Here is a 23,504-nt window from a genome sequence, read left to right on the forward strand (position 1 = left end):
GATAAAACTTCTCCTTTACGAGTCACTATGCATTCCACCCTCCTGAACTTTCTTCTGTCTTTACTCTCTCTTAGGGTGGATGCTCTCTCGTTTATTCGCAAGTCTTTAAAAATGCTGCCTAGGATTTTTTCTACCCCACTTTCATAAAAACAAAGTATGAGAGGATACTTTCTAAGCTTTGGCACTTAACCCAGCCCCCCATATTCTTAAAGATAATCCACTGTCTTCTGTCTTCCAGTTTTGCTATCAGCCTAATTGTGTTCCTTTATAAGCAATGTATTTTTTTCTGATCTGGATGATTTTAAAATCGGTGTCTTCCACATTCTGTGGTTTCATTACTAGCAGTCTAGAGTTTAAGAATCAAACTCTTTAAAAAAAAATCAAACTCTTTCGGGGTGCCCGGATGGTTCAGTCAGTTAAACGTCCAACTCTTGATTTTAGCTCAGGTCATGATCTCACAGTTCGTGGGTTCAAGCTCCATGCCGGGCTCTGTGCTGACATTGGGCTGTGTGGAGCCTGCTTGGGATTCATTTTCTCTCTTTCTCTCTTTCTCTCTCTCCCTCTCCTGCTCACATGCACTCTCAAAATAAATAAGTAAACATTAAAAAAAAATCAAATTCTTTTTCTTTACTTTGTCATTTAATGCGATTCCTGAATCTGAGGGTACTCACGTCGCCTTCATTGTCTCTGGTTGGATCATTGCAACTGTTGGCTGTTAACTAAGTGAAATATGCTACCACAGTCCCTTATTTTCCAAGACACTCCCAAATGTCACAGGTTTAGCAATCCCCAGGAGAGAAAACAGTTCATTCACCTTAAAATCCAGGGCTTTCTGTCCTGCAAAACGTTCTGCATTTTGATGGGTAACTCTGAAGCGATAAAAACACGAAGGCAAATGAATGTGTGGGTTTATCTTAAAAGGGGGATGCCACTGAACAGAGCAGTGTGCCCACCCTAAGGACAGAAGCCCGGGGAGGACAGTCCACCAACGATCAACTAGTTCGTGATCATGGGAGAGTCACCTACGACGTCTGAAGCTTCATTTCATCCTAAGAACGGGGATGACTGGTTCTACACATGGGGTTGCCTTTAGGATTGACGTAACCTTGGTCCGGTCTCGTCTGACTGTAGATCCTTTGAGGGCAGGGACGAGGTCTTGCTCGGCCAGATAGGGTCAATTTCTTGCTCTTTCAATAATACTCGATAATGGACAGAATCCCTCCAAGCACGTCCTTTCCGGCAAGCAGGCCGTGCGGGTTTGTCTGTGTAGGTGAAGGACGTGTGGGAGGAAAGGGCTGGTCTTATTGGTGGCAGGTGCTACCGAGTTAATCAACAGCGTGGGTACGAGGATATCGGGTGATGTTCTGTCCCAGCCACGGCCCCTCGGTAACCTGGCATCCCTGGTGATCACCTCCCCCCAGCCCTCCCAGAAAAGACTCTGGCTGTTCCAGGCCTCCAACCCACAGGGATGCCCCGATTCCCTCTGTGCACCTGCTGCCGCTCTGGACCCAGCCCCCAAAAGGGATGCTTTCTATTTTCCCAGCATCCGGGGACCAGCTCTGGCCTCGGCCGCTCAGCAAGCTTCTCTGCTGTCCAGTGGCTCTAACACACCTCCTACAAATGAAAATGAACTCCAGCCTGGGGGAGGTCCCCCCCCCCAAGTTTGTCCTTCCTCGTATGTTCTCTTTCAGCTCTAGAGGACTGTTCAGAGTGCTCTTTCCAATTTAAAGGTGCTGTTTTGTTACAGCTGAATGATTCTTTATAATTCTTCTGTGTAAATCACTGTGTGAATTCTGTCTTCCGATTGGACCCAGACTGATAAACCACTGTTTTCCTCGGTGCCTGGCACAATCAACAATACATATCAGAGCTCTCCAGGCGTCCTTTCCTCCCTTCCCCAGCTAGCCCTGAATAATTTCTGACTTGTTCCAAATCACAGCACAGCTCAAAGTGGAGGGCCCCAAACTGGAACGTACCTCCTCTAATGTCTCCTCTCACCAACTGCTGGCATGTTAATTAATGACATTTCTGAGAACTGGCTGGACACCCTAGGGGGACCCTACTTGGTTTGGTCATTTATACTCAAAACTGGAGACCTTCTCCCAGTCTGGCTCCTAAAGACTTCAGGTCAATTAATTTACTTCCTTTGGTTAAAAAGAAGGATTTTTGTTTGTATGTCTGGCCCCCGGTATCAGAAACCTCCAGGGGACGGGTAATTCCTTCGGTTCCTAATAAGACTGAGAAATTTCAAAAGCACAGTGACTTCTGTAATGGTACCACTACTCCAGAGCTATTTTTTAACTTAAAAAAGAAAAAAAGCATGCCATTAAAGCAGAAAGGGTAAAATATGGGATGTGAAACCTGAAACAAGGAAAAATAAGACATGAAGCCTTCATTTTTCAGGCCGAATCCTGTTCTATTCGACAGCCTTACCGTATCACTGATACGGTATGAAAATGTTCTTATTCAAGTTACACTTGACTGAAAGCTCAGAGGGACAGTTCACCTGTTACCATCTGGTGTGATGGTTTTACAGTGGGTCAGTTCCGCTAAACCAGAACTTGGCACTCCTCACACTATAGAGCTGCTGTGCAGGATGGCTCATGAGAGAAACCTGTGTGGCATTTGGGCGGAGGAAATAAAGCAGGAACAGCTACGCTCTGAAGCATCATCCCCGGCTACAGTGGGAAGAAACGGACATTGGGTATCGGCGAACCGAGGGTGGCCTCGCTCTTCTGTGCTCCATAGCCGGCTCTCCTTCATAAATGTCCTCCTTCATAACTGCCAGCCCCCCCTGAACATCAAGGACCCTGAACAGAAGCATCTCAGCTAACTAAAAGGCGGCAGCCAGGAGGAGTCAACAGCCTTCCGCAGAGGTCTGCACCTGTCCCCTCTGCAATGCCGCTCTTGCACGTGGCCCCGCCTGGCATCCTGTGAACTCTGACTTATAAGCCACAGCGGGGCTGGCTCATGGCTCCTTTCAGGTCTTGTGTGGACTTTTTACTTCTTGGGTCCTGCTGCAATGGTGTAGGTCCAAATCTGGTAACAACTTCCTTAGGACCAAACACTCATAGTTGCCTGCTTCCCTACTACTCGATAAATCCTGATTCACATACACACACACAAATCAAACACTCTGAATAATGGGTTCAAAAGAATTATATCTAATATGGCAACGATCTATGTAACGTCTTGTATTTAGGTTGAAAAATAAAACAGAGAAAACTGCAGGAATAAAGAATGAGTAAAAAATCTGGATTACAGGCCATGACATAATCCTAAGGATTCTGGACAATAAATCCATCATGACCCAGGTCCTAACAGTATGTTAAACAAGAAAAATACAGCATGATGTCATTCTTTAAAAATGAATGCAAAAGTCCGTATCGTGAGAGTAAAGCTGTTCTCTGTATTTTACACTGGTAAGACAACATCTGGGATTCAGTATTAAATTCTAACATATTTTGGGGCGCCCGGCTGGCCCAGTCGGTTAAGCATCCAACTCCTGATTCCAGCTCAGGTCATGGTCTCACGGTTCATGAGTTCGAGCCCCACACTGAGCTCTGTGCTGACAGTCTGGATGGAGCTTGCTCTGGATTCTCTGTCTCCCTTTCTCTCTGCCCCTCTCCCGCTCACAGTCTCCCACTCTCAAAAAATAAACATTAAAAATATTCTAACATATCTTAAGAGGAAATAATGTGCTCTGAAATCAGGAAGTCTAGAAAAGAAAAGCACAATGAAGAAAGGCTTCGGGAACGTTAGGGAAATGAGGTCTATGTATTTGTGGCTCCAGAGAAGAGAGCTAGGATCAAGGGGACAAAACTTACATAAACATAGTGAAAAGCACGGTCACAGCAAATCAGCACAGAGGACGGAGGTCTCCTGCAAGCAGGGGAAGCTGGACTACAAGCCCACCACAGCGCGTTTAACCTCGTAAAATTCCATGAATTTAGAGGTCGCCTGGGGCTTGGCGAGGAGGAATAAGGGGTCCCTGCTGATGGGGACAAAGCTCCTATTTAGAACGATGGAAAGGGTCTGGAAGGTGGGGACGGCTGCGCAACACTCTAAGTGTAATCGATGCCACTAATCTGTACGCTGAAAATTGTTAAAATGGCAAATTTTATGTTCTATATATTTCATCACAATAAAAAAAAAACCCATGCCTCTATTATTCTATGTGAGAGATGCAAAAAAAAAATTAAATTTAAAATCTGAGTCAATAAAAGAGGACTCCGTTACCAATGTGGTAAAGGCATTTCTTTTGGCTGGGAAGAATGTATTGTACCACAAAGGGGTTTTCCGCAAGCAAATGCTGCAGGGACCCAGTGTTTCTGCAGGGGCACCTGGGTGGCTCAGTGGGCAAGCGTCCGACTTCGGCTCAGGTCATGATCTCGCGGTTCGTGAGTTCAAGCCCCATATCCGGCTCTGTGCTGACCGCTCAGAGCCTGGAGTCTGCTTCGGATTCTGTGTCTCCCTCTCTCTCTGCCCCTGCCCCACTCATGCTCGGTTTCTCTCTCAAAAATAAATCAACATTAAAAAAAAAAAATAAAGACACATAAAAGCCAAAAGCAATTATGCATTCTTTGGCAATGCCAGTCAATCAAACCAGAGGGGTTCCTGAGGGGAAGAAACAGTATACAAAGAAAGCGCATTTGTAAATGTCCCCATATTATCATGATGATAAATGTCCTTAGTGATGATGAAATGGGGCACACAGTTTAGAATAAAGTCCTCCTTCATCTACCCATAACACACAGACATACAAATTTACAAGTACAGGGGCCAAAAACACCCAATTTAATACATAAGTGGGAAAGAAGTATCTAGAAACCTGGGACAACACTGGGGAAACTTCAAGCCCTTGTTCATACATGTGGGCTGCTGAATTCTGATAGGTTAGGAAGCTATCCATGAGAGACCTACAAACCAGAAAGTCTGCTGTAGGGGGTTTCTTTATGGTGGGGGGAGGCGTTGCCCAACAGATCGGAGGGTTGTGACTTCAAGCCCTATGTTGGGCATGGACCCTACCTTAAAATTAAAAAATTTTTTTACACTTGTTGGGATGAGCACTGGGTGTTATACACAGGGGATGAATCGCTGGAACCTACTCCTGAAATCATTATAGCACTATACGCTAACTAACTTGGATGTAAATTAAATGAATAAAATTAAAAGATTTTTAAAACATTTTTAAATTGTTATTATTTTAAGTGTATTTATTTATTTTGAGAGAGACAGAGACAGTGTGGATGGGGGAGGGGCAGAGAGAGAAAGAGATAGAGAAAAAACCCCAAGCACCCACAAAGCTTCAAGATCATGATCTGAGCCAAAACCAAGAGTTGGTCACTGAACCAACTGCACCACCCAGGCACACCCCTCAAAAGTATTGTTTAAAATTCACTGTAAGATTTAAGATTTCTTTGCTGTTTTCTACCCTCCCACCAAAAAGCATATATATTTTTTTAAAGATTTCATTTTTAAGTAATCTCTATACCCAACATGGGGCTTGAACTCACAACTCCAAATTCAAGAGGCACAAAAAAGCATATTTCTTCTTAAAAGTGAATGAATGAAAAAAGATGCACCATACTAATACTAATTGAAAGTAATCTTTATAAAAAGAAGAATAGTTAGAAGATAAACTACCCGATTTGAAAAAATTATTTTAAGCCTATTAATTCTTTGAGAGAGAGAGAATCCCAAGTAGGCTCTATGCTGTCAGTACAGAGCCCGATGCAGGATTCAAACTCATGAACCATAAGATCATGACCTGAGCTGAAATCAAGAGCTGGATGCCCACCCAACTGAGCCACCCAGGCGCCCCCTCTCCCAGGAATTTTTATTAAGCTACAAGACACTGTGGTTCTGGCATCATGACAGACACCCGGATGGATGGAACAGAAGAAAGAGTTCTGAAATAAATTACACAGAGAGGGGTAATGGATTTTCAACAATGGTACTTCAGCTAAGAACAGTCTTTCCAACAAATGAGGTTGGAAGTGGACATCCGCGTACAGGAGGAAAAACAAAACCTTTGATATATCCCTCACATTATATTAACAAATGAATCAAAGTAGATCACACACCTAAATGTAACGCTTAGAAGAAAGTCTTTGTGATCTTGAGTCAGTCAAAGGTTTCTTAGCTACGACACCAAAAATGCAATCCATGCATTAAAAAAAAATTGATAATTTGGACTTCATCAAAAGCAAGCGTCTGCTCTTCAAAAGACATTGTTAAGAGAAAAGACAAACCAGACTTGGAAAAAAAATATTTGCAAACCAGATACCTGATAAAGGATATGCATTCAAAATTTACCAAAAACTCTCAAAATTCAGTAAGAAAACAAAACACCACAATCAAAAAGGGGCTAAAGATTTCAACAGATGCTTAACAAAAGATACACCAAGGGCACAGAAGATGAAAAGATGTTCAACATCATTAGTCATTAGGAAATGCAAATGAAAACCACAGTGAGATACTAATACATACCTACTTGAAGGGCTGAACTTTAAGAAAAAAACTGACAATATCACATGTTGGCAAAGATGTACAGGAAGTGGAAGTCTCAAACTCCACTAGCAGAACTGTTTCATTAAAAATACATAAATAAAAATAAATACACACACACACACCCCTACTGTATAATTAGTCATTCGACTCTTGGTGTATTCTCCCAAGAAACATGAAACTGTATGTCCATACAAATACTTGCAGTGAACACAGAAGCTTTCATTGTAATAGCCCCGAACTGGAAACCACCAACAGGTGAATGGCTAAGCACACTGAGTTATACTCATATAGTGGAATCCCATTTGGTACTAAAAAGGGATACGCTACTGATACATACAATGACAAGGAATGATTCCTTAAGGAAAGAAGCCAGGCCCCCCCAAAAGGATACACTGTAGGACTCTGCACAAAATTCGAGAAAAAAACAGACTCATCTAGAACAACAGAAGGGAGATCAGTAGTTGCCTGGGGATGTAGGGGGGCAGGAGGGAGGGAGGTGGGGCAGGGAGGGGTGGGAAGATTATACGTGGGCACACAAGGAAACTTTTGGGGGCAACATATACCCCTCATCTTGACCAAGGTGATGGTTTTAGGTTTTAGAAGTGTAGACGTAGGTCAAAACTTACCAAATTAATCACATTTAAGTATGCTCAATTTAAAGCTCAAAATAAAGCTGTTATAAAAATAAATAAAATTGACAGCTTGTTTGGGCAAAGTCGTTAAAACTTTGGGCAAAGTCCTTTCAACCAAGCGAAGGCAAGATTCGAGTCCAAGAGGCGCGTCCACGATGACGTGCCTTTGTATGTGTATGTGCCACTGCGGGGGGTGGGGGGAACCCAAGAAACAAGAAATTCTTCCTTTTACAAAATGCAAATGGCAGGGAGGGGTTCATCCATTCACACCCTTCGAGCCCAGCCCTGATGCAATCTGTTTCTTTCCTTATCGCTCAAGTAGAAAGTGATTACTCCCCTCTGTGAATCACTCCAACACTTAAGTTAATTTTCAGATATCAGCTCAGTGCATTTCTCCAACCGCCCATCACACATTTATTAAATGACGCATCTAGGCCAGATTCACAGAGGCCTGGTGCTGGAAATACAAACGTGAGCTGGGCGTAGTTCTTTACCGGCAAAAGCCTCGTAGTTTACTGGCAAAAGACTTGGACAATAAGACGCTGTAACATGTCCACAAACGTTTAAAAGCACAACAGGAACCTGGAGACAGAAATTGGTGTTGTCAGACGCGTGGTCTTGTGCTGTAGTGACTGGTTCGGGACCCCATTTTCTTCTAGACCAATGCTCCCCAAGAACAAGGGACCGTGACTTACTCACTTGAATCATCTACTCAATCACCCAGCACAGGACCTGACACGAGAGTTTTCACACTTGTGTATTTGTTTGAACGCATGGAAATTTCACTTCATAGGCATCCGCTCTTTGACTGGAAGGCAGGGCCACCATGTTGCCAACTTGTCGGTTGAGTCCCAACCTTTATCCATTTTGTCATCCGAAGCAAGTCATTTGAGGGGAGATGAAACACTGAAATCTAGGTTCCCCCAAATCCCAAAGGAAGCGCTCATACCGATTCTGTCAGTGAAGAAAACGAGGAGGAGGTAGGGGTGGGGTGGATGGGGCTCGGTCAGCGAAGTCTGGGGCACAAGAGTCACACGGTGAATCAAGGTCCCACCGAGGGTCTAAAGCAGGCCCTGGCGGCCGTGTTGTGACCATCAGGTATTCCCCTGCCCAGCGAGCACACATCTGATCTCTAGAGGAATCCCACCAGTCTCACTGAAAGCAATTTCTAGGGATTATACGTGGGACTTTCTGCTTTTCCAAAAGATCACAAACCCTTTACCTGCACTCAGTTTCTGAAGGGGCAGAGAGGTGGAACAGATATGCAATTATGAAGTTTCAGTTAAGATAAAACTAGCACAAAACGGAAAAGTCTCAAACTACAACCAAAAGATTTGGCCTAAACACCAGGCAAAAATCCTTCACCGTTTCCAGACGGCGCGATTGAGCCCGAGAAGAATTTTCCACTCAATCTTCAAGACGAGGTCGATTTGCTTCTTGTACTTACGTGTCTAGAAACCACAGGTCTCAGAAGAGACATGCAGTAGAAATTTATTTGTACTTGTCTGGACCCACCAGCCTGACAGCTCCAAGGGACAACAGGTAGGGGTGGGGCTCTTACCTGTAGATGGGGTCCTGCATCACCAGCATCTTGCTTTCATCCCACGTCCACTCCTTTTTCTGCAATAAAAGAAGCTGTAAATGAATAAGTTAGGCTTGTCCTCCACTACAGAACCAGGGCAGACATTGAGCTACTGATGCCTATGCAAACGCATGCACTTGCTCCTGGCCTGACTTCTTCCAAGAGGCCTGGCACCCAGGGCTCCAGAGGCCAGATGGAAAACATCGTGTCTGGTCTGAGCGGTTTCCTTCAAACACTTTAAGGAGACTGTCTCTCCGGGGCACAGGAGGCAGGTGGGAGCCAAGGCCACCCCAGGGGGCCACAAGCAGACTCTAAATCAAAATTTCATGGAGAAATCGCCAAGGGGAAAAAAAAAGACGATATATCACTCCAGAGGAGTGGGAGAAGCAGGAGGAACAAAAGGGAGAAGGCGGGGCACCCGGGGCTCAGACGGTTAAGCGTCTGACTCTTGTTGGGCTCAGCTCATAATCTCATGGGACGTGACTTTGAGCCCTGCGTCTGGCTCTGCACTGGCAGCGTGGAGCCTGCTTAGGATTCTCTCTCTCCTTCTCTCTCTCTCTCTCTCTCTCTCTCTCTCTCTCTCTCTCTCCCTCCCTCCCTCCCTCCCTCCCTCCCCTGCTCACTCACTCACTCTCTCAAAATAAATATTTTTTTAAAAAGGGAGAAGGGGGCAGAGCTGTGAATGGTGCTGTCAAAAACAAAGGAAGTGTAATTCTCACCCTCCCTTCCTCAAAGGGGACAAAGCTGGATACAGGCCTGGAGAGTTAACTAACGCATTTGTAGTCACCCAAGAGGACAGTCGTGCTGGCTGGGAACCTAACTCACGGTGAACACAAAGGACACCCCTGAGCAGCTGGGGACGAGGACACGACGGGGGCGAGGGCTAGGGCAGAAGACTCAGGGGCAGTTCCAGAGGCCCCAGATGCTTGATGAGGGGAGGAGCACCCCCACCTCCCAGGTCCCCAGGTGCAGGGACAGGGGCTCCTGCTGCACCTTCACTGGCCTCTGCCGCAGGGGCGGTGCTGCCCAGGACAACCTGGGAGTCTCACAGTCCTCTCTCCGTCGATGGGGATCAAGCAGAGTGAAAGGCAAGCAAGTGTATGTTGGATTAATCACCGTGGAACGAGCACCGTCAGCTCTGGGGGTTCGTCAGAGAGCACAGGGCAGTGGCTCTCAAAGCGCTGGGGGTGTGAAGACAGAAGCCTCCCCCGGGGCCGGGGGGGGGGGGAACTATATTCAGGCCCCTTCGGCCTGAAGCATTTCTCCAGCGTGAACACTCAAACACAACCCCGTACGCACCTGGCAGGTGTATGTACGTGCGCGAGCGCACACACACACACACACACACACACACACACACACACACACACACGCCATTTCACCCCCAAACTCTTATTCAATACCAATCCAACCCACAGAGGTGGCTTTTCGACGGGCTTACAAGCATTAGGTATCAAACGCTGTTTTACAGACAAGGAAACTCAGCTTCAAGAATTAACTGTTTTGGGGGGACACCCGGATGGCTCAACCGGTTAAATCTCTAAGCGTTGATTTGGGCTCAGGTCCTGATCTCGCGGTTCATGGGTTCAAGCCCCGCATCGGGCTTTGCGCCGACAGTGCAGAGCCCGCTTGGGATTCCTTCTCCCTCCCTCTCTCTGCTCCTCCCTAACTCTCTCCCTCAAAAATAAATAAATAAACTTTAAAAAAAGCAAAAAAAGAATTAACTATTTCTTTTCAAAAGTTACCTTCCTGTAACTGCTACTCATTGCCCTGCAAGATTTTAATACAGGAATGGCCCATTTGGAGCAAATCCAGAAAGAAGGAGAGTACATCTTTTTCTAAATAGGAACTCTCTAGATGCGTATAAACACAGCCAATGCAGACTCTCTTCTTTAAACTAAATCACCCCAGGCTTTGTCAACATTCCTCAGCAGACAAGTCTTCTGGATTTCTCACTACCCTAGCTGACCTTCTTTGTACCCCTCTTAAAAAAAATTTTTTTTTTAATGTTTATTCTTGAGAGAGAGACACAGAGGGCGAGCCAGGGAGAGGCAGAGAGAGAGGGAGACACAGAATCCGAAGCGGGCTCCGGGCTCCAAGCTGCCAGCACAGAGCCCGACGCGGGCCTCGAACTCACAAAATGTGAGATCACGACCTGAGTCCAAGTGGGACGCTAAACCAACTGAGCCATCCAGGTGCCCCCTTCGTACCCACTGTATTTGCCAATGCCCCCCTCAACACCTGCTACTCTGGCCTGAATCCCTTCCTGATTTACATGTGGTCTAATCTGCAGACACACATTCCTATCTCTGTTCTGGCTGTGATACTGCTCTTAACCCAGCAAGGATCGGTTGATAGTATTTTTAGCCGCCTCCTACCCTTCCTGGCACATGTTAGGCCAGTTTCCAACGGACACACTGAGAGTTCTCAGAGGCAAAGTAACTCATAATTTGGATGCCTGTATTTACTTATTCATTCATTCATTCATTCATTCATTCATTTATGAGAGAATGAGAGAGAGTGCGCGTGGGCAAGCACAAGGAGGGGTGGGGCAGAGAGAGAGGGAGACACAGAATCTGAAGCAGCCTCCAGGCTCCAAGCTGTCAGCACAGAGCCCGACTCAGGGCTCAAACTCACAAGCCGTGAGATCATGACCTGAGCTGAAGGCAGAAGCTCAACCGACGGAGTCCCCTGGGCGCCCCATGGATGCCTATTTTAAACACACACTATAAACGTTCACCACAGGAATTCTTTACACAGCAAAATATAAGGTTTCAAATACGGCTTGATGTGGGGGCAAAAGCATAATAGAAATATTAAGTAATCAAATATTAAGTTAAGCCACATCTATATTTAGGACCACATGTCCTGCCGGAGGTTAATTTAATTCATGTCTGGAAAGCACCACCTCTCTGCTGCTAAGCCTCCTGTTTATTTACATCTGATTTCGGGAGCTGCAGGTTTTGGTTCTAACATTTCCATTTGGTTCTGCTTTCTTCTACGTCTTTGCTGAGACTTTCCACTTCTTCTGTGTCAAGAGCGTAACTGCTCATGGAAGTATTTTTACGATGGCTGCCTTAACGTCTCTGTCAGATCATCTAACATCTATCTAACATCTGTCCTCTCGGTATTGGCATCTCTTGACTATCTTTTGTTCATTCAAGTTGAGATTTTCCTCATTTCTGGTGTGGCAAGTGATTTTCAATGGAAACCTGGACATTTCAGAAAACACTTTTTTTTTTTTTAAGTTTATTTGGGGGAGGGCAGAGAGAGTGGGAGTTTTACTGTCTTCAGAAACTCACATGCCTCTCGCTTCTATCTGAAAGCATTTTTTTTTTTTTTAATGCTTAGAAATAAGGTCTTGGGAGTCTTGGTAGCTACATGTAGGAATTTTCAGTTTTGTTTACCCACTGGCTGTAGTCTCCGAGATGCGCCAGAAAAGGAAGACATTTCAGGTCCAGATGGGAGTGGAGAGGAGAAAGGAGAGGAGCAGAGGAAGGGAGAGGGGTGTGTCCCTGAGGCTGTCAACACCTCTTCGAGGCAGGGTTTGCCACCATCAGCCCAGGAGGACCAGCAGGACGGAACGAGCTGGTCTTAAGCCTCCTTCAACCTGAGGCCCAGGCTCAGGCGGGCCTCACTGGCACCATTCAGAGTCCAAGCAGGTACGGCAGGGAGGCCCATAAGCGAGGCCCAGGGAGGCAAAGATCAGCCCCCTCACCAGCTCCATAAATATAAAGGGATGGGGGAGAGGGGGAATGTTAGCGGAGAGGGAGCACCCTAGGGGCAGCTGTCTGGCCGTCTGCCAGCCCCCCAACATGTGCCTGTACACACGTAACTCCTTTCTCTTGCTTGTTGTCCCCTCTGCACCTGCCAAGGACACTCACAGCACGGTCGAGACCTTCAGGAGGCCCCTGAACTAGGGTTCGCTAACCCATGTCTCTCTATGCCTTCCCTCTGCCATCAGTCTCCCCTCCCCCTTCTCTTCTTCTTATCAATTCCTTACGCCAAGGGAATTAAAAAGTCAACAGGATAGATCAACTTAACGTGAGGGAAGGCTCTGCGTCATATTATTGGCTAGTCAGAATTTTCTGGAGTTAAGAAGTTGTCGTTGCAAGGATGTGCCCTACCGATCTTCCATTACAGGGAGTTTAACCAAGATCCCAGGGGTGGCATTCTGAAGCCCGTCCTCTTGCTTCTTTGGGGGGCCCTGCTTCCGGGATGCTCCCGGCCCATCAGGGGTGCTCAGGGGTGCACAGGGCAGGCCCGTTTCTGGGAGACACAGGAGTCCTCCCACATGGGACTTCGCCTTCACAATCTCCTGACAGTCTTGCCAAACCTTCCTCAGAGCACACCGCCATCTACGAGACTTTCATCCACCCTTCCTTCCTTCCTTGCTCTCTCCTCCCCTTGGAATCAGACCCACTCAGAAATGGGATAGCTACCAGCCTCTCCCAGGGCCTCCCCCATTTTCTCTCACAGGAATTCAATCCTGTCTTGGCATGTGCTTTTTGGAGGACCTAGAATAACACAAAGTGAGAAAAATACAGGAAAGTCATTTTATAACTGCTTCATTTTCTATCCTTGCAAGAAATTCTCCAGTTGATACGGGAGAGAAGTCTTCCTTTCATTTAACGATGTTTATATAATGCTTCCTTTGCATTATCAAAATTGATCTCAACCTTAAAAGATAAACACTTTGGTAACTTACTTCCATCTGAGTTCACCTAGTCCAGTGGTAATTGAACCCAACTCGTATACCCTCCACGACCCATGTTCTCCTTGCTACTCCAAGTGATGGAATCAAAGAACGTCCCTCTCTGTCGCCTACAAATGGTAAAGGGCTTACAGGGTATGTTCCTATAAGACCACTGAATGGGGTAAGCACGTCCTGTATCTAGTGGGTGCAAATGGCCAGTCCTCTACGGAAAGTTACAGCCATTTTGACGTTCCAAAATCTCCCAGCAAGGAATATTACCTGGGAACTAGGTCAGACGTAGGTCTGCCTTGAAGGGCCAAAACCACAAAAGAGAGTTAGGGATAATCATCATAGCTGTTCTGTCTCCCTTTGGAGCCCAGAAATGCATATGGCATCTCTGAAGCTCTTCCCCAAAAGTGGAGGAAGGATTTGTATCGAGATTTATTTCCTACCCTTACTGGAAATTATCAGTAGGCACATTGCAAAGTCTGTAAGCTTTACCATTATTCATGTTCCTGGCAGCAATGGGGATTTCTCAAAAAACAAAAACAAAAACAAAACAAAAAAATCAAAGAGCCCAAAGCATAACCTTGCAAAAGTCTCATTAACTCAGCTTGACAAGTTCTCCATGCTTCCAGAGGGAACAGGATTAGTCTGAAAATATAGCTATCACTCATCTTCTGGCATAACCTATGGATACTGGATATAGAAAACATTTCAAAACTGAAGTGCTTGCTAGTAAATTCTCACACAATGTACGCAATTCCTAATGTGCATGCTTTAAAGTTAGCAGAAAATAAAGAAGGCCTGGAAACATAACAGGGTAGAAAGAAGACCAGACCAAGTTTAGTCCTGGCTCCATCAGTAACTATGTACCCTAGTTATCTCTGGGTAACCCTAGGACAGTCACTGGGCCTCTCTTGTTGATTTGCTTACTCATCAACCAGGGGATCAGATCAGATCATTTCTGAAATTTTTTCTCCTAAATCCTGCTTCTATAATTCTAAGCGCCTCCTTTTCTCACTCAATTAGATTTGAGTTCTGTGTTTCCGTGATAGCGAATGCTTCTCTTCGGACAGGGAACCAGTTTTCCCGCAATGTGATAGGCCAGTTGACAGAGTACAGGCTAGAAGTTAAAGACCCTGGATTAATTAGTGATGCGTTTTCTATGGAGTGGCTTTTTCCAAGCAGCCTGAGAGGTAAGTGCACACATGAGAACATGATACTGGGAACAATCTACTTATCTGAGCAAGACAGACCTGGTTCAAACCTTGACTTCACCTCTGATGGGATGTGAGGTCTTGGGTAAGTTGCTACACCTTCTTTCACAAAGAACGGTACGTACCTCAGAGGACGATGGTGACCATTTCCTAAGTAATACAGTGCGTCAAACAGCCCTGGCAAATGGCAGGTGCTCAGTATCAGTGTTAGCCATTACTGTTAGCTCGTCTCATTACCATCTTAGAGTGTCATTACTTTCACAAATTTGCTCCCTCTAGTCTGCTACCTTCCCAAACAGATGAAACGGGATTAGAGAGAAGACAGGGTCCCTGCCCCTAAAGGCTCACAGCCCATGGGGGAAAAATATAAATCACCATCATGCAATTGTGTAGGAGCTATAGACCTACGTATACAGATAGTGCCATTAAAAATAATTTTGCTGGAAAGGGTCTGTGTCTAGTACCATTACAGATCCTATTCAGTTCCTTGAATATGGTAGACATACAATGAACATTTGTTAATGAGAACGATGGAGCCTTTCTAGAATGTTGCCTTAGGAGATCCCAACTAAGTCATTGGTTTAGAAGAGAAACCACATGAAACTGAGGCCCTTCAGGTCCTTTTGTAGAAAAATCCTTTGGACGAAGTTCAAGACTAATCCTTCTTATTGAGAAGTCCACTCCCTAGCAAAGAGTGCTATAGTGTGATTCCGGGATTGTAATGAATAATCATTATTATATGCACAGCAAAACTAATTACTTGGGTTTGGCTGGGAGTTGAGGAAAATGTACTGATTGGAAGATGACAAAGCCACTTAATAGTGGGGTTCACACCACAAATATAAACCAAGAGTCACAGCAATTTGAGATTCATTATCTGCCGGCATCGGTTCAAGACGGCAGCCTTTTTTAGACACTTGCGAATATAACCAAAAAGATACATATTTTTTTTTATGTCTCAGGGAGAGATAATCGCAAAATATTTGGCTACCGCCTACACTAGAATCAAGCACCACAGACCAGAGTCACTGAGCAAGTCCGACTCCTAATACCACCGACGTTAGTGACTTCCACGGAGGCCTTTCTGAGCTTGGGGAAGGCTCTTGTCTCTGCTTCTTCAAACGGGCAAATCGAGAGGAGGAGGAAGAGGGAGGGGAAGGTGATGGCCCAAAGTAACAAACGAGACTTCATTTGATCCAACTGCTAAGTGTTTAGCTCCTCCTGATTTGAGGATATCACCACACACAAATCCTGTTCCCTCATCCAGCAAGCCAACAGCCATAATAACTGAAAACACACCACATGCACCAGGCCCCCAAGGAAGTGCTGAGCTTACAACAGTGGCCCCTGCCCTTGGAAAGTTCCTGGGAGAACAGAGAATCCCTGTAAACACACTTCTCTCCCCGCCGCCCCCCCGCCAGGAGGCACTGCACTGTTCCCCAGGCCCAGACAGGCGGTGGGGCGGGGAAGGGCGGCTGCCTTGGGAAGTGTTTGACCTCAGAGGATCAGGAAGCAACAACACGTAAGCACGCTTGGCCTTTAGGGTCTACTTCATCCACAGCTCAGTAGGCTTCAAGGACCTAAGTACAGGTGACCCCCACAGACATACGGGAGCGGCCAACAGCACGGTTCCAGAGCTGGTGCAGAATATTCCAGCTGGCGAAGTGAAAGTGGTCACCTAATCGGACTCTTGAGAGTTGAAGCTCAAGACGGCGAAACAACCTGCCCACGGCCACACAGCGAGGGAGGGAAGAGCCAGGGCTCGGAGCCAGGTCTTCCTTCCTCAGCCAAGGGCTCCTTCCGGCACGCACACGAACCCACGGAAGGTCAGTGTGTTTGCAGGAAGCGGGGGCTATTCGACATTTGGACGGACCGCTGCAGTGCAGACACGGACTCATCAGTGGAGCACGTCAGCCTGTCCCGACGCGGGTGCCCACGGCTGAACATCGGCCGTGCCTTTTTCTGCACATTCGGCTACCCGGCAAGAGCTCTCGTTCTTAACCCGATGAGGACGGCCATCACCCAAACCTGCAGACCGTCCCATGTCCGGGGAGGCAGGTGTGGCAGGTGTCTACCCAGTCCCTCTCCATTCTAGACACAGACAGGCACACAGACATCGGGGCGGTATCCGCACACTCGGATCGTAGAGGACGGTCCCGGGGGAACAAGACGCCGCAAAGGCTGATGGCTGTTAGCGTGCACACCGTCTGTCCGAGGCAGCACACGCAGTCACCGTGCTTACAGGCAGCATCTGACTCACAACCACCACCTGGAACAGACACCAGGCAGGGGCGGAGGAAACAGGTCGGGAGGCTTCCCTTCCTTCCCAAGCCTGGCATCAGAAGAATCGGATCGAGGGAAGACCTGTTAGATCACCTCTTCCCTAGGCCAGCTGCAGGGGGGACTTGCACTAGCAATTACCAGGGATGGAGTTCCAAAATGAGTCGCAAGGCCCCACGGGCTCCCCAGGGGAGACGCTTCCCCCGCTCAGCTTGCATCCCCCAGTGGAAGGGGGCCGGCGTCTCTGCCAGGTGACGGTGCGCACACAGGTGTCCTTACGTGTGGCGTGATCTCAGGCCAAATATCTAAGGCTGTTTGACATCGTTCTTTTCCCAGGTAGAGTGGGGGTGATGCTGCATGTGGTACAGGACACGGGAGGGGCACAGCGAGATGGCAGTAAGACCGTCCCCGAAGGGCAAAACCGCAAAGTGCCATCATAATGGATCAAATCAGAGGTATACGAAGTTACCCGAAAGGGACAGAAGAGGCCCCAGGACAGCAGACCTTGAAACAGAACCTAACGGAAAGTAAAGATGATGTCAGCCAGAAGTGTGCATGCATGGCAGGGGGCGGGGGGGGGGGTGCCAGGAAGGTACCAAAGTCAGTGATGAGCCTGTGGAACAGACCCTCGGACAGCATGAGCCCGACAAGGCCCCTCCCAACATCCCGGGGACCTGGGTACCACGGAGCCAGGGACCAGGAAACGTTCCCGCCACAGTTAGCGGACTCCCTCCGCGTCACGCTTGCCGGACCACCTCTGGCAATCTGCCTTCTCACATCACTTGCCCCCGATGGAGAAAAACTGAGATTTGGAGGCTCGTCGGGCTAACGTGAGTGTAGCTGGTCCGGGAAACCGCTGGACGTCTCAGAGCGAATAAAGGAAGGGGTGGGCTGGTCTACCCATCAGCCTCTTTTGACCTCTGTCAAGTACAAGTCAGCGTCCGGTCAGGCTCCTAACCTCGAAAAGTGAGGAGAGTCTCGGACTTGGAAAGGCCGACCGCCTGGCGCCCGGCCGGATGGCGGTTCGGGGAGGACACGGCGCGAGTGGCTGGCTTCCCCAGGCGACCGGGTGCCGTGGATGGTGATCACGTGTCCACGAGACCTTCCCAGCAGGCCTGACGAAGGGATGGATGGAATGGGCGGGAAGGCATCTTGTGATGTGGAAAGTGCCCTCACGTCACAACCGTCGCCTCGTCAGGTAGGACCTGAGGGCGCCGAGCCACAGGTTCCTGCCCACCCCCCACCCCCCCACATACACATGAAGGGCCGAGCAAAGCTCTAGGACACTCGTGACAAAAGCCAAGCTGGGACTCAGCCCGGCTGCCTGAATCATGAGCTCAGGTGGCACCGACCCACGTTTTTTCCTGAGGGTATCTCTCGCTTTTAAGTCCACATGGTTGTCATCCGTGATTTATTTAACTGGGGCCCAGGGACACCACCACCTGATGGGCCTCAGCTTGCTTCAGCCACTCTCCTGCTCAGGGACTCCTAAGAGGACGATATTCTCAAGGCCGTCCCACGGTTAACCACCGTGCACATGTGTGTGTGGTGGGGGAAGGGCGGAAAAGAGACCCTTGGAATAAGAACAAGACGAGGACTGTGGCCCCGCTGTGGGGGTTTATAAGGTCAAAAACATCTAAGACGCCATTACAAACTCCCTACCACTTGTGAATTTTTAAGGTGTTCTTTACAAACAGTATCATGTGCTATTTTTCCCTATATACTTCCAACCTCATAGCCATAACACTTTCTTGAACCACCCTTAAAGATATTTAGGGAGCATAAGAGAGCAAGTTTTAGTACATGGGAGACCTTTGTAAACTCCAGCTGTCCAGAGAAAAAATGGGCTACCGAAGGAAGCAGTCAAGTCCCCACCACTGTGTGGCATCTGGTCACACGCTGGGTAATGTCTTTGGTCGAGGACACAGAGCAGATTTAAATCCTTGGATTGCCAACACCCTTCCACACCCCTCTCAACCACTCGATTCTCCGAGCTTATGTCACCTACAACCAGGCCCTTGTCTTTACTTCCATATCCCCCAGACTCAAGGCCTGCCTTGATTCCCATTCAAATTAACAGCATCTTAGGTTTGGAACAAAAGGCAGCTTGAGAGCTCAGGTCATGATCTCACAGCCCGTGAGTTCAAGGCCCGCGTCGGGCTCTGTGCTGACAGCTCAGAGCCCAGAGCCTGCTTCCAATTCTGTGTCTCCCTCTCTCTCTCTGCCCCTAACCCACTTGCATTCTGTCTCTGTCTCTCTCAAAAATAAACAAACATTAAAAAAATATGTATGTATAAAACAAAGCTATCATAAATTAAAAAAGTATCAGCAGAGCTCAGAAACAAAGAAACAAGAAGATTCCTCATCTATCCTCAATCAACCAAGCCCCTTTCCGTTTCTTTCTGGAAACATACACTCTACCCTCTGCCAATATGGACACCTATCTCTTCCCAGGGGTTAGTAACATCATTCTCCACGGCACGTACAACTAACACAAAAACAGCCACGTGTTGAGGCAACATACACCCACTTGCTTGTCTCAGCCCAGCTCAGAGGAATGCCCCCTCCGAACGGCTCAGTCCCTCCTCCCTTTCCTCCCGCCTTGGAGACCCTTGGCCCAGCCTCCCGCACACTGAACAGCCGCAGCGGACGGGTCTCGAAGGACTGTTCAAATAGATGGGCTGTAACAGCAGCAACAGAACACACAATGGGGCTGGACGTCACCTCAGGTGGGACTGAGGGTCATTCCTGGGACAGAAGGCGACAGCTGCTAATGGAGCTTCCTCATCCGCTCCCGCCAAACCCTCTTACCCGTCATCACTTGAATTTAAAGTATCTCCTGAGATCAAGACTCCAAGGTACAGTAACAAAAGACAAGGGTGACAGGAGGTGGGCCCTGTCACCCAAGGGACACAGGACTCATGGAGCCAATCGGCTGCGCGGGCCATGGGCCTCAGCCTCACTTCTCTCGACACCATGGCTGGTCCAGGCAGACCGCTCCCCAGATGAGGAAGGGTTCTGTCCAGAGAGCGGCCTAGAAGGAAAAGGAGCCCCACGCCTACATTCCCTGCTCCTCTCCTTCCTGCTTTCTGGTTCAGAGTCACTTACCTTTTTCTTCTTCTTCAGAATCACTTTCACGCCATCCACTGAAACCATAATGCTCACCTTCTTCTTCTTGATGTTTTTGGCTTTAAACTCGTACTGCAAGAGAGGAGACAAAGAAGCACGATCCGGTTAGGTCAGGGTATCTGACTCCGGCTAGCCCGTGACCCAGAAAAGAGGGCCACGGATGGGCACAGGGAGACCCGGAGCTTCTTGGGGGTGTAAAAGCAGGTGGGGGAGGGGGGGTCTCGGTGTCGGGGCCCAGCCATCAGCAACAACCGAGGGATGGAGGTAATCCATCCTGACAAGATGAAGACAGAGCCCGCTTTCAAAATCTCATCAGAAACCAGAACCTTCCCTCAAAACCTCATTCTGATGTTTCATGACGTTCACTGCCAGGTTTTTCCTGCATCCACCCAAACTCTGGAAACTTGATTCCATCTCCGGTGAAGATGAAGAAGAATTGGCACCTGTCTTCAAATCGGGATTTTTTTACATACTAAAAATGTGGAATTCTAAGTTGTTTTAAGTTCAAGTCCCAAATTCCTTTATCTGTAGGTCAGTTTCCAAGTCTACCTATAGCCTTATCAGCCTGAAATTGTCTAGAGCAGTCCCCTATGGCTGCTTCAACCACAGCCCCACACCACTGAGGGACGCTGGCCTCACCCTCAACCCCAGACATTTTTCTGTTACATTTGCCCATTCTTCGCCATTTCTTCTGCTTCTGCAGGCATTTGTAATGGCTGGTACAATTCTGTTTTCCTCACTGAACTTCATTCTGAGCACTTATCCGATTTATTAATACCATTTTCATTTGCTCCCTATCTTGGTAGCACCAACTGGCAAATTCACCTGCCAAGCTAATGAAACATCTGGGCTACACGTTAATAATAATACAAGACCCAAGGCCAAGACCTGTATTCCAACCCACAGCCCCTCTCCTCTGGGACTTCTTATACTCAACACCCTCCCCTATCATGCCACCAGCCAAGCTCGGTGAGGCATTCGGCTACCCGCCTGTACATCTAGAGCCTAATTAATTCTAATTAGTGTGGGGATAGAAATTAACCTAACCCATCCTAACATGATGAAAACATAACCTACTTTGAAAATCTCATCAGAAATCCAGAACCTGGGCCGTCTGGGTGGCTCAATCTGTTAAGCATCCAACTCAGGTCATTATCTCACAGTTCGTGAGTTTGAGTCCCGCATCGAGCTCTGCATTGACAATGAGGAGCATGCTTGGTGTTCTCTCTCTGTCTCTCTCTCTCAAAATGAATCAAAAAACTTAAAAAAAAGAAAACAGAAAAAGAAATCCAGAACCTTCCACTCCATTAGCGATGCCTTTAAATACTCTGATTTTAGGGGTGCCTGGATGGCTCAGTCAAACATCTGACTTAGGCTCAGGTCATGATTTCATAGTCCATGGGTTCGAGCCCTGCGTCGGACTCTGTGCCGACAGCTCGTAATCTGTCTCCCTCTCTCTCTCAAACATAAATAAACATTAAAAAAATTTTTTTTACATACTCTGATTTTAAGGACTCCACTTAGAGCTTCCAACCCTGTGTGCATCCCGTCCCTTCCACTGACATCTGAGCTGACCTCACTCTGTTGCAGTTAGTGCTGATGCCCTCTGGCTGTCTGCTTCTTATAGACAGGGACACGACCTAACCGAAGCACGATATTTTTCTTTACGTTGTCAGCAAAGGTTCTGGCTTATGGCTGATTTGAGTTTCCAGGTGACAGCAACATACATCACCCCCCACTCCGGAGGTCACTCTTCCTACCCTGTCGACAGCTGTCCTTTTTACCAAGGGGGCTTGAAAGAAAAAGCAAACCAGATCAGCGGACGCACAGGAGACAGCAAACATCAGGCTCAGACTCTGCTTCCAAGCAAGCATGTCCAATGGCAGGGAGAAGCGTGTTAAACCGGCGTGTGGCTCAGGACAGGACCTCAGCCGCACGACCCGCCCGCTCCGGGGCAGCGACTGCAAGCTGGCGAAGGCTGGAGCGCGTCTGGCGTGCGCCTCGGGGCCTGGCTGTGACGCGCAGCGGGTCCCCCGACTGCGTTCTGCTCAGGGGCCGTGCTCAGCAGGGGGCAGGAACCACCCGGGTGGGAGAGCCAGCATGGGTGTGGGCAGGTCAGCCGGCTTTGGCCCTGTGCCTCCCAGGTGAAGTGAAGCGGCTTCATTTCCGACCACACCTGCATTTACCTCCACTCCCCTGGGCTTCCAGTAAACACAGCCTTCGGCTGTGCCTCCCATGGGACCAGGTCGTTAGGTCAAGGCTGTTCCTGCCAGTCAAAGGTGTGCAGAGGGGTGTGTTTCAAAGAACTCAGGCGGGGGGTAAGAGCCAAAGAGTCCCAGAAAACACCAGATGTGGACGAACCCTGCCCCATATCGGTCAATCCCTGCCGGCTTCACTGTCTTTGGTTTCTTCCAAGAGATTACTCACAAGCTCCACATACTTTCTAATTCTGCTTTTCGGCCATAATATCAAACCAGGAAATATTAAGTGTCCACATCTGCAAGGCACCACGTCACTCTCCCAGCCCTAGTTTTATTAAAAAATTTTTGTTTACTGTTTATTTTTGAGAGAGAGAGAGAGAGAGAGAAACAGAGAGCAAGCAGGGGAGGGGCAGAGAGAGAGAGAGGGAGACACAGAATCTGAAGCAGGCTCCAGGCTCCGAGCTGTCAGCACAGAGCCAGACGTGGGGCCCGAACCCACGAACCACAAGATCATGACCCGAGTCAAAGTTGGACACCCAACCGACTGGGCCACCCAGGCACTGAAATGTTTATTTATTTATTATTATTTTTTTTTTAATTTTTTTTTCAACGTTTATTTATTTTTGGGACAGAGAGAGACAGAGCATGAACGGGGGAGGGGCAGAGAGAGAGGGAGACACAGAATCGGAAACAGGCTCCAGGCTCTGAGCCATCAGCCCAGAGCCCGACGCGGGGCTCGAACTCACGGACCGCGAGATCGTGACCTGGCTGAAGTCAGACGCTTAACCGACTGCGCCACCCAGGCGCCCCTGAAATGTTTATTTAAATTTGTTTTCAATGTTTGTTTATTTTTGAGAGAGCATGAGCAGGGGAGGGGCAGAGAGAGAGGGAGACACAGAATCGAAAGCAGGCTCCAGGCTCTGAGCTGTCAGCACCAAAGCCCGACGTGGGGCTCGAACTCACAAGTCATGAGATCATGACCTGAGCCAAAGTCGGTTGCTTAACCGACTGAGCCACCCAGGTGCCCCTCCCAGTCCTCGTTTTAGAGAGCATGCTGCCTGCTGAACCACCTTAGCGGTCCTCTATTTCCAGAAGAATCTGGTAGCTGATCATGTCTTTCTTGTTGGGTCGGCCTCCCTATGGACTCCACGGTCTCTGGGAGGTTTTTAAAAATCAAGAATCCCCCCCGCCCATTGCACACCCAAGGCTGGCCAGAGGCACCTGGCCGGCACCTTGCCTGTGCATCTGAAA

The 23,504-nt window shown here is 48.0% G+C and overlaps 1 protein-coding gene across 3 annotated transcripts in view; it reads right to left on the reverse strand.

Moving 5' to 3' along the window:
• The window catches only part of CUNH1orf226 (chromosome unknown C1orf226 homolog), a 252,274-nt gene that overhangs the window by 62,909 nt on the left and 165,861 nt on the right, over window positions 1–23,504 (reverse strand). For 2 of the 3 annotated variants that reach the window (XM_040461048.1, XM_040461050.1), the window contains 2 exons: window positions 20,032–20,124; window positions 8,707–8,780 (listed from right to left, as the gene is read on the reverse strand). In XM_040461048.1, coding sequence (XP_040316982.1) covers window positions 8,707–8,780; window positions 20,032–20,124 — 167 coding nt within the window. The remainder of the gene's footprint in view (window positions 1–8,706; window positions 8,781–20,031; window positions 20,125–23,504) is intronic. The other variant, XM_040461049.1, reaches the window with a different exon arrangement.

Source organism: Herpailurus yagouaroundi, unplaced genomic scaffold, assembly GCF_014898765.1.
Source record: "Herpailurus yagouaroundi ecotype Mexico unplaced genomic scaffold, PumYag 253, whole genome shotgun sequence".
NCBI classification, from domain to species: Eukaryota; Metazoa; Chordata; class Mammalia; order Carnivora; family Felidae; genus Herpailurus; species Herpailurus yagouaroundi.